The 12896-nt window shown below is 36.3% G+C and overlaps 1 protein-coding gene across 5 annotated transcripts in view; it reads left to right on the top strand.

Moving 5' to 3' along the window:
- Nucleotides 1-3982, top strand: part of LOC135197012 (1-phosphatidylinositol 3-phosphate 5-kinase-like) — a 385140-nt gene extending 381158 nt beyond the window's left edge. For all 5 annotated transcript variants that reach the window (XM_064223905.1, XM_064223907.1, XM_064223904.1 and 2 more), the window contains one exon: nucleotides 41-3982. In XM_064223905.1, coding sequence (XP_064079975.1) covers nucleotides 41-240 — 200 coding nt within the window. In that variant the 3' untranslated portion in view covers nucleotides 241-3982. The remainder of the gene's footprint in view (nucleotides 1-40) is intronic.
- Nucleotides 3983-12896: the final 8914 nt, after the last annotated feature.

The raw sequence follows: 12896 nt of genomic DNA, 5'->3' as shown, positions 1-12896 counted from the left end.
TCACTGATTTGGAATTCACCTGTTTCTCCTTGTCCCTCAGATTACATCAGAACATTTACTTGGGATAAGAAATTAGAAACAATATTCAAAGGAAGTATGCTTGGAGGTGGTGGAGCAGGTAAATTGCCAACGGTAGTTTCACCAGAAATTTACCGCACCAGATTTTGCCATGCTATGGACCGCTACTTTCTTCTAACACCTGATAGATGGACAGGCTTAGGTCATGGTATAGATCCCTAAGGTACCAAAATCTTCATACAGACACAAAGCAGTTTTCCTGCACAAATTATTGTATAAAGAAAAGTGTACTAGTTAGTTATTATAGAGGAACAGTACCATTTGGTGAAAGTTTTACGATGTGATATGAGTTTCTTTTAATGATTTAGTTTCTAAGGAAGAAATTTAATTCAAATTTACTTTTGATATCTGATCTATAACTTTGTTAATCTGATTAAGCTTAGAAATAATTTCAGTACTTCAGAATTGACTGGTTACTGTGATTATTTATTATTATAGTATTTTACAAATAATTTTGTCCATTATTTTATGAGCATATATAGAGTGGATGAATGCATGACTTATTTTATAGATTTTTTATGTAGTAGCATAAAGGAAATCAGGTTTTACAGAGTACAATACAAAGATTAATTTGATTAATGCAGACCAATAAATTTAGTTTGTTGTAAAAAATGAGTCATAGTGCTATAATATAGCGCAAAAATTTCATACTATTTGTTATTCTGTGTTTAAGTTATTGCAGATTACTGGTGGTGCATTTTGCATATACTACACCAAATGCTTTGATAGAAGATCTGCTGTGTAATTGTAAGGAAATTCATGATAAAGTTTTGAGTTGCAAATATTTAGAGAATTTCATGTGAAGTGACATTATAAAATTGAGGAGAGTGCTTTTTGAGAGAAAGCAATTGCATGTTTCCTTCATTACCTCTAATTCCTTATAACTGCTCAGTAATAATTACCTTCTACTCACCAAGCATACTCTTTTGTAACATTGCAGCCAGTTCATTACTGTATTATGAAAGGAGCGGGCAGTGATAGATTCAGACACACCATATTATGTGTATATAAGAAAATTGCTGTCTGGATTTCATATAGCCAAAGCAATTTTTTCCTGCTCAAGGTATTTTTTTTTTTTTACCTATTTTACTAAGCTTCAAAGTTCAGCTGAGAATTGAAATACTTGAATAAGCAAAGTATTCAGTAAGTAGTCATACTCATGCCTAGTGATTATTTTATGGATGGTAATGTACACCTTTTGGAATCTTTTGGTATTAGAGGGGGATCTTTGCTGTATTGAGCACATTTTTTTCAAAAATGTCAGTCTGTAGCAGCAGACTGCTAGATCTGGCTGTCTTTCTGGCTATATTCAGTGTAATATTAGAGGTCAAAATGTGTTTGTATCTACTAACAATCAGTTTGAGATATACGGTACCGACAAGTTTCTCAAGTTAATGTAGTTGAAGATCATAAGCTGAATGTGTGAATAATCCAGCTATTGTGAATTAGTGTTTCTGTCCATTGGAAGATCTGTATTTATGTCTCTGATCTTGTTAGGCATAGGAACCAGTCCTAAAACAGTATTTCCATAATCCTCAAATTAGGTAGTACTAGTAGTGAAGAGTGACAAAATGGAAAGTTGGTTATGAAGGTTCAAACATATCTCCAACATATCTCCTTAACAGAAGGTAAGTTTATGGAACATGAATCTGAATTTCTAAGGAAGAGTTTTGGGGATTTTTCTTACAGCAATTACCTTACAAAATTTATTTAGGTGGTATGACATTAATGGAATTTATGCATCCGTCCCATTGGGTTTACATCCACCTTTACCAAAGTAGAACTCATTTTCATTCACGACGTAATGCGTAGTATGTTCTGGATCATTGCATGCCCTTGATCAAAAAAATTTATCAAGAAGTAGGTTTTTTTTCTTTATTACAGTGAGCATAAATGCTAAACAAAGGGAATTTTCGAACTAGAGATTGGAGCATCCCCAACTGTTCCATAAGGTAACTGTATCCTATTAAAGCAAGTATGAAGGATTTTCTGTTCTGACACTTCAGAGCCTGCTATGATTGCGTTCTTAGTTGCACCATTTTGTTTTTCCCCCCTTGGAAATCCTTATATTCCTTTGGAAATGAATTAGCCATTTGTAATAAGGTTTATAATTACATTGCGCTAGCCTTAATTAGTTTTTAAGGTAAATACAATTAAGAAAGTGGGTGAAAGTTTGTGACATGGTAGTGTGAGCTCCATATTTTATCCCATACAAAATATAGGACAGTGACCTTAGATCTGTTTTATATGGTGTAGAGTTTTGAATAATTCGTCCGTATGATATATGTACTGTATATTGATATGCATGTTTATATTAAGTCATGTTTCCATTTAGGGTTTAACATGACCTGAAAGTAGTTTTTAAATTTATTTTTTAAGTTATAATTATAGATGCTAACCAGATAAGTGATGTGATATGTGAAACTGTATTAGCCTTTTGTAATTGTTATTTCAGATTCTTTATTTATAAAACTTTGTAAAGATTTCAGTGTATCATTTTTTAAGTAAAAAGTAATGTCAAGAGAGACAGATAAACCCAATTAGTGTTACACTGAGGGATTAATTTTTTATAGGTACCATCCTTTGCAGCATAAATGGAGACCTTCGAAGCACGATTATAATTTTTTTGCATTGCTATGACCTTGTTTATTATTTTTAAGATAATCTCTAATTGTAATTTAGTTTTTACTCTAGTCGAAATTATTTTTAATTTTATATTTGATTATATTGATTTAGTTACGTAGAGTATCCTTTGTACTTCTTCACCCAGGTGGTCAGTTGATTTTCAAATAGTAAAAAATCAACTTGAGCTCATGTTAGCTTTTCGGTGTTTTATTTTTTTTTGCATTTTGTGCACTTTTGATCAGAATGATGTGAAACCTTTTATATACTGCAGTGAAACAATCCTAAAAAATCTACAGCATATTGTGATCAACCAATTTCTCCTATATAGCAGCCTTTATAACCTTGCAGAAAAAGTGTAAAGGTTGAAATCTGATTTTTGTAGTGAATAACAGCATAGGAAGTGTAATGGAATTATTTCTTAGATATTCTATTACAGTATTCCAATGAAGTTGAATATATATGAATTTCATAAATTTTTCTATTGTATATATGAATTTCACACATTTTTCTATTGTGATGCATAGTTTGATGAAATTGCCACCCAGTGATTCAAATGGTTCTGACTTGTCATTTTAAGTTTTGTGCATTAGAAAAATAAGATAAAATTTTGCATGATAAATGATTTGGCTCTTGATGTGAATTTAAGGTTTTAATATCATTGTTACCAGTAGTTTAATGTGTCAGTAGTTGAAGATCTTAGGTGAAAAGGACTGTCCATATAGAAAAATGTAGGAATTACAGTGAAAATATCAACTTTCTGTTTAAAGTTATTGAGCATGTTAATCTACTTACTGTAAATGGTAAGTCGTGTTTCATAGTGTTTGTAATTTTGACTAATAATTTGTAGTTGGTATATGTGTATACATTCAGAGACTCTAACATTATCAGAATCAGAATATTGAAATAACATGATCAGGATATTCAATTCATAGTGAAATAACATGATCAGGATATTCAATTCATAGTGAAAATGTTTGCATGATAGATTTCTAATTCCTGTATTTTCTTTTGTAAACGCACCATTAACACTATTATTAACCAGTGATACTTTCCAAAGTGAAAGTGGCAAGAGAACAGCATATGGACATTTCACATACTTTGAATTGAAGTGTATGCAAACACTTTGTTTTAAATTTATTTGCTGAGTAAAAATTTCCCACATGTAATGAAACCTCAGATATTTTGCTCTGTGATAGGCTTAACCAAAGTATGTATTTATTTTGTGAAGTACACTTTCCTTGTATGAAACATCTCTTGACAATATAATGATATTAACATATTGTTTTATTTCCCATTGAGAGGTCATGACTTACTGGTCTTGGACGGGTTGGTGGGGGGGATTCCAGGGGCAACAAAGGCTCTCCCCACACCCTCCCAGACAGGTTAGGGCATGGGTTCCAAGGTTAGGTTAGGTAAAGGCAAGTCTGTTTTGGTTATAATCCCTTTCAAATGCCCACAGTGGCGTGTTTGGTTCTCACCTCGGTGGTCACTGGTTTGATTCCCGGCCATTCCTTTGAGGAGTGAGAGATGTGTATTTCTGGTGATAGAAGTTCACTCTCGACGTGGTTCGGAAGTCACGTAAAGCTGTTGGTCCCGTTGCTGAATAACCACTGGTTCCATGCAACGTAAAAACACACAAACAAACAAACAGAAATACTTACTGCAATAATTTTGCCCATCCATGTTTCTGTATGTGTTTAAGGTGTGTGTGTTTTTGAGATATCATTTTATGCACCATGTAGGACAATTCAGTCTGTATTGGTTTGGCTTTTATTTGTCATTTTCCATTCATCTTCTCTGAGCCTCCCGTAGGGGGGTAGCACCGTCAGTTCACCACTTGGCATTACTTAAGGTTCTTTGCAGTGTCCTTCAGCCCCTAGCTGCAACCTTTTTCATTCCTTTTAGTACTGTACTTGTGTTTATATTTTCTTTTGTCGTCCTTCCTATCCACAATTTTATAACAATTCTTTCATAGTGCAGCTGTGAGGTTTTCCGTCTTTTACCCCTTTCAAACCCTCTCAGCACTGAATGACCACACAGGACCCAATACTTGGCCTTTGCCCTAAATTCTATATTCCATTCCACTCTTCTCTGAGCTAGGTATCCAAGGTCTTTGAGTGTGTATTCCTCTAATATTGTCCTTATTTAAAAAATGAAAACGTCAATCCATCCATGTCAGTCAAAAACAAAGATTAGTCCACTGATTAATCCAGTGTATGACAGTTATGACAAAAATGTGCGCAAGATTGGTCAACCCTCTCATAGAAATTATTAAGAAATGATAGGGATATTTATCGCTGATTGGGAGGTACAGATGGTGATTTTTACTTTTAGATTAATTACTTTTTGTTTGCTGATTTATCTGGTTAAATAAGAAGCAAACTTCCAAATTGACTCTGTGATAAGAGGTAAAAGCAAAATTATTTTATATTCAGACAGTAGTTGCCTTGGACTGAGTAAAGATGACTTATGAATATTCACTATGTAAATTGGAAGAACTTTATGATAAATAGAAATGACACTGGTATTTAATCAAAGTTTTGGAGATTCGCCTAACACTATGTTTTTAACATTTTTGTAGGATGGCAAGTATCTACACTACATAAGTGACATGTCTTATATCTAGGGCCACAAATATCACTGAAATTTATTATTTTCGAGTTAGCGATTGCTATTCAATCATATCTACCGCTGAATGAGATTTTTATATTTTATGGTTGCTCCTGTAAAGTGTATTTACTCCCGTTTTACCGAATAATATATAAAAAAATCAAAGATTTTGCTACCAATTAATTTGTTTTTGGTGATTAATATACATGAATATTTATTTTTATTTAGTCCAGTTCAATGGTTACTACGTGGTTTGGAAGTCACGTAAAGCCGTTGGTCCCATAGCTGAATAACCACTGCTTCCATGCAACGTAAAAACACCATACAAACAAACAAACTGCATTATTTATGTTAGTGTTTTAGTTTTGTCAAAAATTCGTCTGCGTGTTGTCGAATTTGTCAGCGTCTATTTTTTATTTACATTTCTTTCAATAGGTTTTTGCCTTAAGAATTGATTGCCTCTTAATTCAAAGGAATAAGAAAATATCCAAATAAGTAGTCTTTTAGCTTTAGTAAAATTGTCTACTTATCTTGCCAGCAATCGGCGCTATAATGAAAACATGTCCGCTACTGTTTTGTGTTTATTTTGTTTTTATAATTATTCCAGGAGTCAATATATAGTAGTTACAGTACATCACAGTAATAAAGACAAAAACGTCGTGAAAGGAATTTTAGACTGAATAAAAAATATAAATTAAGAAAATTCTTATTTTATTTATTTTTAAGAATACTTTTTTACCGACCGATAAGGAATCCAGTAGGGCAGTAGCACTGTAGCACTATCAGTTGTACTTCCTGATTCCGCTGTCGAAGTAGTCTCCATAGAAAAGTATTTACGACAATTTTCCAATTACGTGTTATTTTGTGTTTTGCAATGTGATGATCGTAATTAATTTAACTCTGTATATTACGACGATGACAGTGTTATAATAACCTTCGGTCACCTCAAGATTTGCTGGCAACTGGCAAAGGTGAGTGCCATTTTGCGGCCCTATGTTCATTAAGATCATTTTTGCTGATTGGGTATGACTCGCGCTTTGTTAAGTGTAAGTTTTAGACCGTAATGGAAATCAATATATCATTGAGAGGGTGAATGCTTATTTAAAATTTTAGGCTTATAGAGAATGTCCTTTCCTTGACGGCTTACCAGCTTAAGCCTATAAAAAAAACTTTTTTTTTCCATCTGTCCATCCGCCTGTGGTGTTTTTGTATGGTAACACTGCGTCCCGGGCTTTAGATAGTTACATTCGGCTTACATTCAACGATTATAATAATATCCTATTTCGAATATTAACGGTGTAATTCGCATTCAGTAAATTATTAAGACACTTTTCAGTTGCAAATGTACACCCAGATATCCTTTTATTTAACCTAACACTTACACACAGCGTAACTATTTACCGGGACGCAGTGTTACCATACACAAACACCATTGGCGGATGGACAGATGAAAAAAAACGGAGTATAGTTAAGGCTAGCTAGGTTACCATTTGTTTCAATAGAACCATAGCTAGCCTAGGTACCTTTCCTATGGAGTTTCTCCGCATCTGGTAGCCTATTACCTTGGATGTTAACTTTGTCTATTAGCTATTGGCCTAGTATTAAATTAATATTAATTACAGGCGGGCGACTACTTTAAATTCTTGTTCAGGAGGTAAAATTCTATAGAAAAATGTCATTTGCCATAGTCTAGCTCGCCGAGGAATACAGACTTAGATCTACCAGTATTTTGTTTGCTTTTCAAGAATTACCATTATATTTTGGCTGTCGGCTGTAATTAACCTCAGAACTAAATACCCTTATTTTTGTATGCTTGCCATCCTGGAAATACCCAATGCACCACTAGCCTACTTTGAGTAGGGTAAAAAACCGCATGGTACAGGGGTGGACCATGTACGATCAATGTGTACAACCCCAAAAAAAGTACATTATAACGCGTCCTGACATCGTAGATGGGCATCAGACGCGACTTCTTGTTGGTGAGAAATGGAGCTAAAGACCTCTACTCCGGTGTCAGGACGCGTTATAATGTACTTTTCTTGGGGTTGTACACATTGATCGTACATGGTCCACCCCTGTACCATGCGGTTTTTTACCCTATTTGGTTAAAAGTAGGTTAGATCTAGGTAACAACTGCGTCGGGTTTTTTTTAAATTATTTGCGTTGCTTATTAAGAATTTACCGTTATTTTGGGGAGGGTTGACTGTAAATAACCACCAGGGGCTACTACTACACATGGCAAAATACATTTGACTCCCCAATCCTTAGTGGCTGTCGTATTCGTGGGAGTTAACTTCACCAGCGCTCCGCTCTGCCCCTGGCTAAGTAACATGGCGTACTACATTAGGTTAGGTTAGGGTACATTAGGTTATTATAGTTCCTTATATAATAGTTTTCCTTGGTCAATCCCTTCTTGTAGTATGGCTCCCTGATGACTTGCGCCTGTGGGGAACCATTCCATGGCGACAACATGGCATTTCGTGGGGAGTTCTCCTGTAGTTTTAACCTTTATTTCAATTGTGCAAGGAGTTCTTGGTCAGGTGAACGTCTCAGATCTGTTAGGTTAATCCACCCCAAGTTAGGTTAGGGTAGGTTATATTGTGATATATTTAAGTAATATTGTGAAACATAACTCATTTTTATTTAGAATTGTGAATGGCAGAAAAATTTAAGTTACTACCTATTTTCCTGCCAATTCATACATAAGCCTACTGATTGAACATGAGGCCCATATTTGTTCAAATATATAGTTCATACATGAAGCCTAAAAATTTTCAAGAGAAAAGAAATGTAAATATAGAAAGCAGGGAGATAACCATGGCAATTATGAAGATACAACCTAACTTGACGTTTGGTGTAGTGTCGTGTCAGTTGTATTTGGTGTCGTAGGTTGTGGCTGCTTGGTTATACTGTGATATAGTAATTCTTGCCAACGCTAATATTTATAGCACCGACGGTCGTAGCCTATAGTAAGGATAGGAGTGTACGGTAAATTTTTACTTTATAGTTACACTGCAGAGTTGAAAAGATTAATGTATTTTACTCAGTTTTAAGCTTATTTAGTGTCTGACTAGCTTGTGAATGTTATGAAAAATGAATTGGTTGTAAGATATCTACAAATTTTTCCTTGTAAACTTTACGAATTCTAAGTCCAAGAAGCAACTATTAAATCTGATATGTTCAGTAATTTGTCTTAAGATTATGAACTCATGAAGCCTGTGTTCTCAGAATTGTAAATGCTCAGTTCAGAAATATTAGATACTTTTAAGACCTAAATAGACTAGCTGAAGTTCTCAGATGGGAATACAGTTTTGAATTCTAATTGGATAACTGACCTTCAAGGTTTTATAGTTGTATTTGTAGTTGGAATATTTTGTATAATAATTAATAGGTTTTTGTGAACCCAAATTAGACTCAATTAGTAGAAAAATATTCAGAACCATAAAGTAATTTTTGTCAAAATCAAGGCATTGGGGGATGCAATAAGAGCCCTACTTATCATTAGTTCAGTACAGGCGCGGCACATAATTTTTTTTTTTTTTTTTCATTCTGATGGTATTCAAAATGTTTTCCAGGAAACTGATGGTACCACTCAAGTCAGTTCCCACTTTAAAGTGTTTTAGTCATATTACTTGTTCATCAAACTTATCTGTTGTGGCTGTCAATGCTTCCTCTGTTGGAAACAGGCTAAGAAGTGCTCTCAACAGATATGTAGTACTGTGTCCCATTTGAGCCTCACCAGTAATGAGACAGTGGCTCTGTGTTAGTGCTGTTAACACGCTCAGCTGTACCATTATGTTATGATTTTTATTCATTTGTCTTGACCTGGATGATATAATTTCCCATCAGTGTAGCAAACTCTGGGTAAATGAGTTCGCGACCATTGTCAGTCATACTCTTAAGTGGTACATGTGGGGAAGAAGGAAAATCTTGCCCTAAATAATGTTGTTCTCCATTTAGTCCAAACAAATACAACATTTAGCAGTGCTCCTTTATTGTGGATAGGTAATAATACATGGAGTAGTAATCTACATACTACCATGAGACAGCCAACATCTTCAGTTGAATTGAATTAATATCAATTAAGCACCTTGCCTTGGAGGATCATGGTGCTATGTTTCGCTGATTATAGATACAGCATGGTCAGAATTATTGGTTGGTAGGTTATATTGAATGAAGAATATTTATTTGTTGAAGGAAGCAGATTACACACAAGGTTGGAGGGGATCATTTATCATGTGGGAGAGTGTGAGGTTTGAATTACCATTTCGTAGTTGGGCAAGACCTGTTTCCCATTATCTATTCATGTGACATGGGTTTAACCATGGTAGTATGGTAGGTTTAATCAGCAGAGCTTCTTATTTGAGGTACTGAACCAGAAAGACTGCCAGCGATTTACCAAGTAGTTACAAAAGAATGGAAAGTAAACTGAACAGGGGATGCCTTTGAAATGTGGGCATCCTGACAAAGCTGCAGAGTGGAAAGTAATCTGAATATTGGTTGCTTTTGAAATGTGGGCATTCCGACAAAGCTGGAGAGGAGTCCAAAGAGTCCATTTGTTCATTGCTTAGGATGCCCACATAGCTGGGGTCCAGCAGAAGCTGACTAGTTTTTTCCTGATTGAAATACAAAGGAGCCAGTCTTGAATTTCACAGACTACAGAATGGCTGCAGTCAATAGATTGGTTAAGAGATAAAGAATTAGCAGAGTCTGTGAAAATAATGAAGGATGATAGGGGTAGATTAGTTGTTTTAGTGAAAACCAAATGGCATATATTTCTGCTGTAAGTATGCTTGCCACAGGTGGTATTAATAGTTGGGAATGTTTGGTGGGGAAGAGGACACCAGCCCCAGTTCCTTTTAGGGAACTTAGAGCCATCTGCATAGATCGGGGTGCAAACGTTGTCAAAATGTGCTCAAAGAAATGAGAGTAGAATAGGAGGGGGAAAAGTTTGGATTTAGAAAGGAAGAATTTCTAATTGTGGTGAAGAAGAGAGAGAGAGACAAGGGTTTTCTATGGAGAGAGAGAGTGGGGGCTCGGGTATAGTTAGCTTCAAGGTAGAGAATTGGTGGAATCTGGCATAGTATCTAAGACTGAGGAGAGCACGTCGGCAGGTGAGTGATGTTAGTCCTGGTTCAGATAGAAGTGTTTTATGGTCAAAGCCAAAGGTATTGTGGGGTAAAGTTTGAAGGAGGCAAAGATGTTGGAGAGCAATTTTTTAAATTGATAGGATGTGTTCCTTCCAGGTAAGGCAGGAATAAAAAATTAACCAAGGAATTTACCTCTGGTACGTTACTGTATGGGTGAACTGTAAAGCAAAAGTGGTGATGGAAATACTGTTTTGGAACGAGAGAAAAGAATGGAAAACGATTTATTGGTGAAAAAAAAGTCCTGCATATCTATAAGCCAATGAAGAGGCAGCTAGAACAGCAGAATGTATAAGTGAGAAGAGACTAGGGATTGAGGAATCGGCAGCATAAATTGCGAGATCATCGACGTAAGGGAAGACCTAACTCCCACTGGCAGGTGATACCATAATACCATTATAATTGCTATAAGAGATAGGTTAGTGCCAAGTACGCAGCCTTGGGGAACTCCTTCATATTGAAGGAAGGGTAAAGAAATGGAAGTTTATGCATACATGGAAGGTTTGGCTGTCAAGAAAAGATTGGATGAAAATGCCCATATTACCTTTTATATGAAACTGAAGTAGGTAGTTGATGTAAGATGCGGTATTTCCAGGTGTTGTTGTATGCCATTTCAAAGTCAAAGAAAACTGCAAGGGCTGCTTAGATGTAAGATTGTATGTGTAAGAAGGTTTGGTGGTCTATGACGCTGATTCTCCCACTTAACTGGTCTAGGACGCAGATTCTCCCACTTAGAGGGACTAAGGACGCAGATTCTCCCACTTACCAGGTTTAGGACATGGATTCTTCCACTTAGCTGGTCTAAGACGCTAGGACACCGTTTCTCTCACTTAGCAGGTCTAGGATGCTGATTCTCCCACATAGCAGGTCTAGAACTTGGATTCCCCCACTTGACGGGTTTAGGACGCTGATTCTCCCACCTAGCAGGTTTAGGACACTGATTCTCCAACACAGCAGGTCTAGGACATGGATTCTCCTACTTAGCAGGTCTAGGACGCTGATTCTCCCACTTAGCGGGCCTAGGACGCTGATTCTTCCACTTAGCGGGCCTAGGACGCTGATTCTTCCACTTAGCAAGTCTAGGATGCGGATTCTCCCACTTAAGGTTCGAAGATCTTATCTTGGAACCTAAATGTAGTCCTTAAATGGCTGTTGGAACCGCCGTTCGAGCCCTTGTGCAGTGCATCGTTGAGAGATTTGAGAAAGATCCTATTCCTGGTAGTCTTGTCCACAGCAAAAAGATGAGTGAACTAAGCTCCATGGACAAGAGAGTGGGATTTGCTCAAGGTAATGGTGTATGCACATTAACCTTGGGGTTTTTAGCGAAAAACAAGACCTTCCAAGCCCTGGCCTCGTTCTTTCATTATTAAAAATCTGACAGACTTAGCAGGACTGAAAGAAGAAGAGAGGTTAGTGTCCGGTCAGAGTTCTAAAATGTTATCTACAAAGGACAGAAAAAATTAGGGCCTCGTCTGATCATTTATGGTGTTCTGTAAAGAATCCTTCTCGCCTGATGTCTAAAAACTTTTTTCTTACGTAATGTTATTGTATAGGCTCATTCCCAAGTGAAAGAAACAGATTTTAATACACTAAAAGTGAAGGCTCACGAGGTGAGAGTAATAGCTACGTCACTTTAATTTAAACATAACCTCTCTTTGGATTCGATTACACAAGCAACATATTGGAAATGCAAATCAGTGTTCACTTCTCATTACCTGCGAGAAATCGAATCGGTTTATGAAAATTGCAGTACCCTGGGTCCGTATTTAGCGGCTGGCACAGCATTGGGTAAGGGTGTGTAGGAAGTCATTCCTTCCTATTCTAGTCTCTCCACATTGAATAAGGTTGTTGAGTTTTAAGAGAAGCCTGGGGGCACTGTTGGTGTACTAGGAGTACCCTTAAGTCAAGTTTATAGTTGGGTATGAATTTTATGATAATTTTGGAGGTGATACGTTTTTACTCTGGTAAATATGATATTGTATGGTACTGCTCCCTGGGCAGGGGTGTCTTTTTCGGTTGACCATGCTAGTCACGGACTATTCCCTAGCTGCATGGATCCCACTAAGTAGAGGACGACTCCTGGCTATACCGCCACGTCCCTACGAGTCAAGATGAGCGTCTTCCAGAGGCAGTAATTATCTGTTCAGCTCTTTTAACAGGTGAGGAACCAACAAGCATTCTTATGGATGCTAGCACTAAGTACATATTTTATATTCATTAATTTTAAAAGGGATATGCATATCCATGGATCCCACCTCCTACAATGTGGGATTCAGCTATGTAACTACTTGATAAGTTGCATACATACAAATTACATTTTTATAATAAAAAAAAATATGTATACTTACCGAGAAGTTACATGATCAAAACCCTCCCTCCTCTCCTCACATGGATAGTAGGGTATAAACAACTGAATTTCATGTGGTGTTGGTTCCT

This window comes from Macrobrachium nipponense, chromosome 18 (assembly GCF_015104395.2).
Source record: "Macrobrachium nipponense isolate FS-2020 chromosome 18, ASM1510439v2, whole genome shotgun sequence".
NCBI lineage: Eukaryota > Metazoa > Arthropoda > Malacostraca > Decapoda > Palaemonidae > Macrobrachium > Macrobrachium nipponense.
The sequence above is the reverse complement of the archived record's forward strand: the minus strand, read 5'-3'. Positions and strand labels throughout refer to the sequence as shown.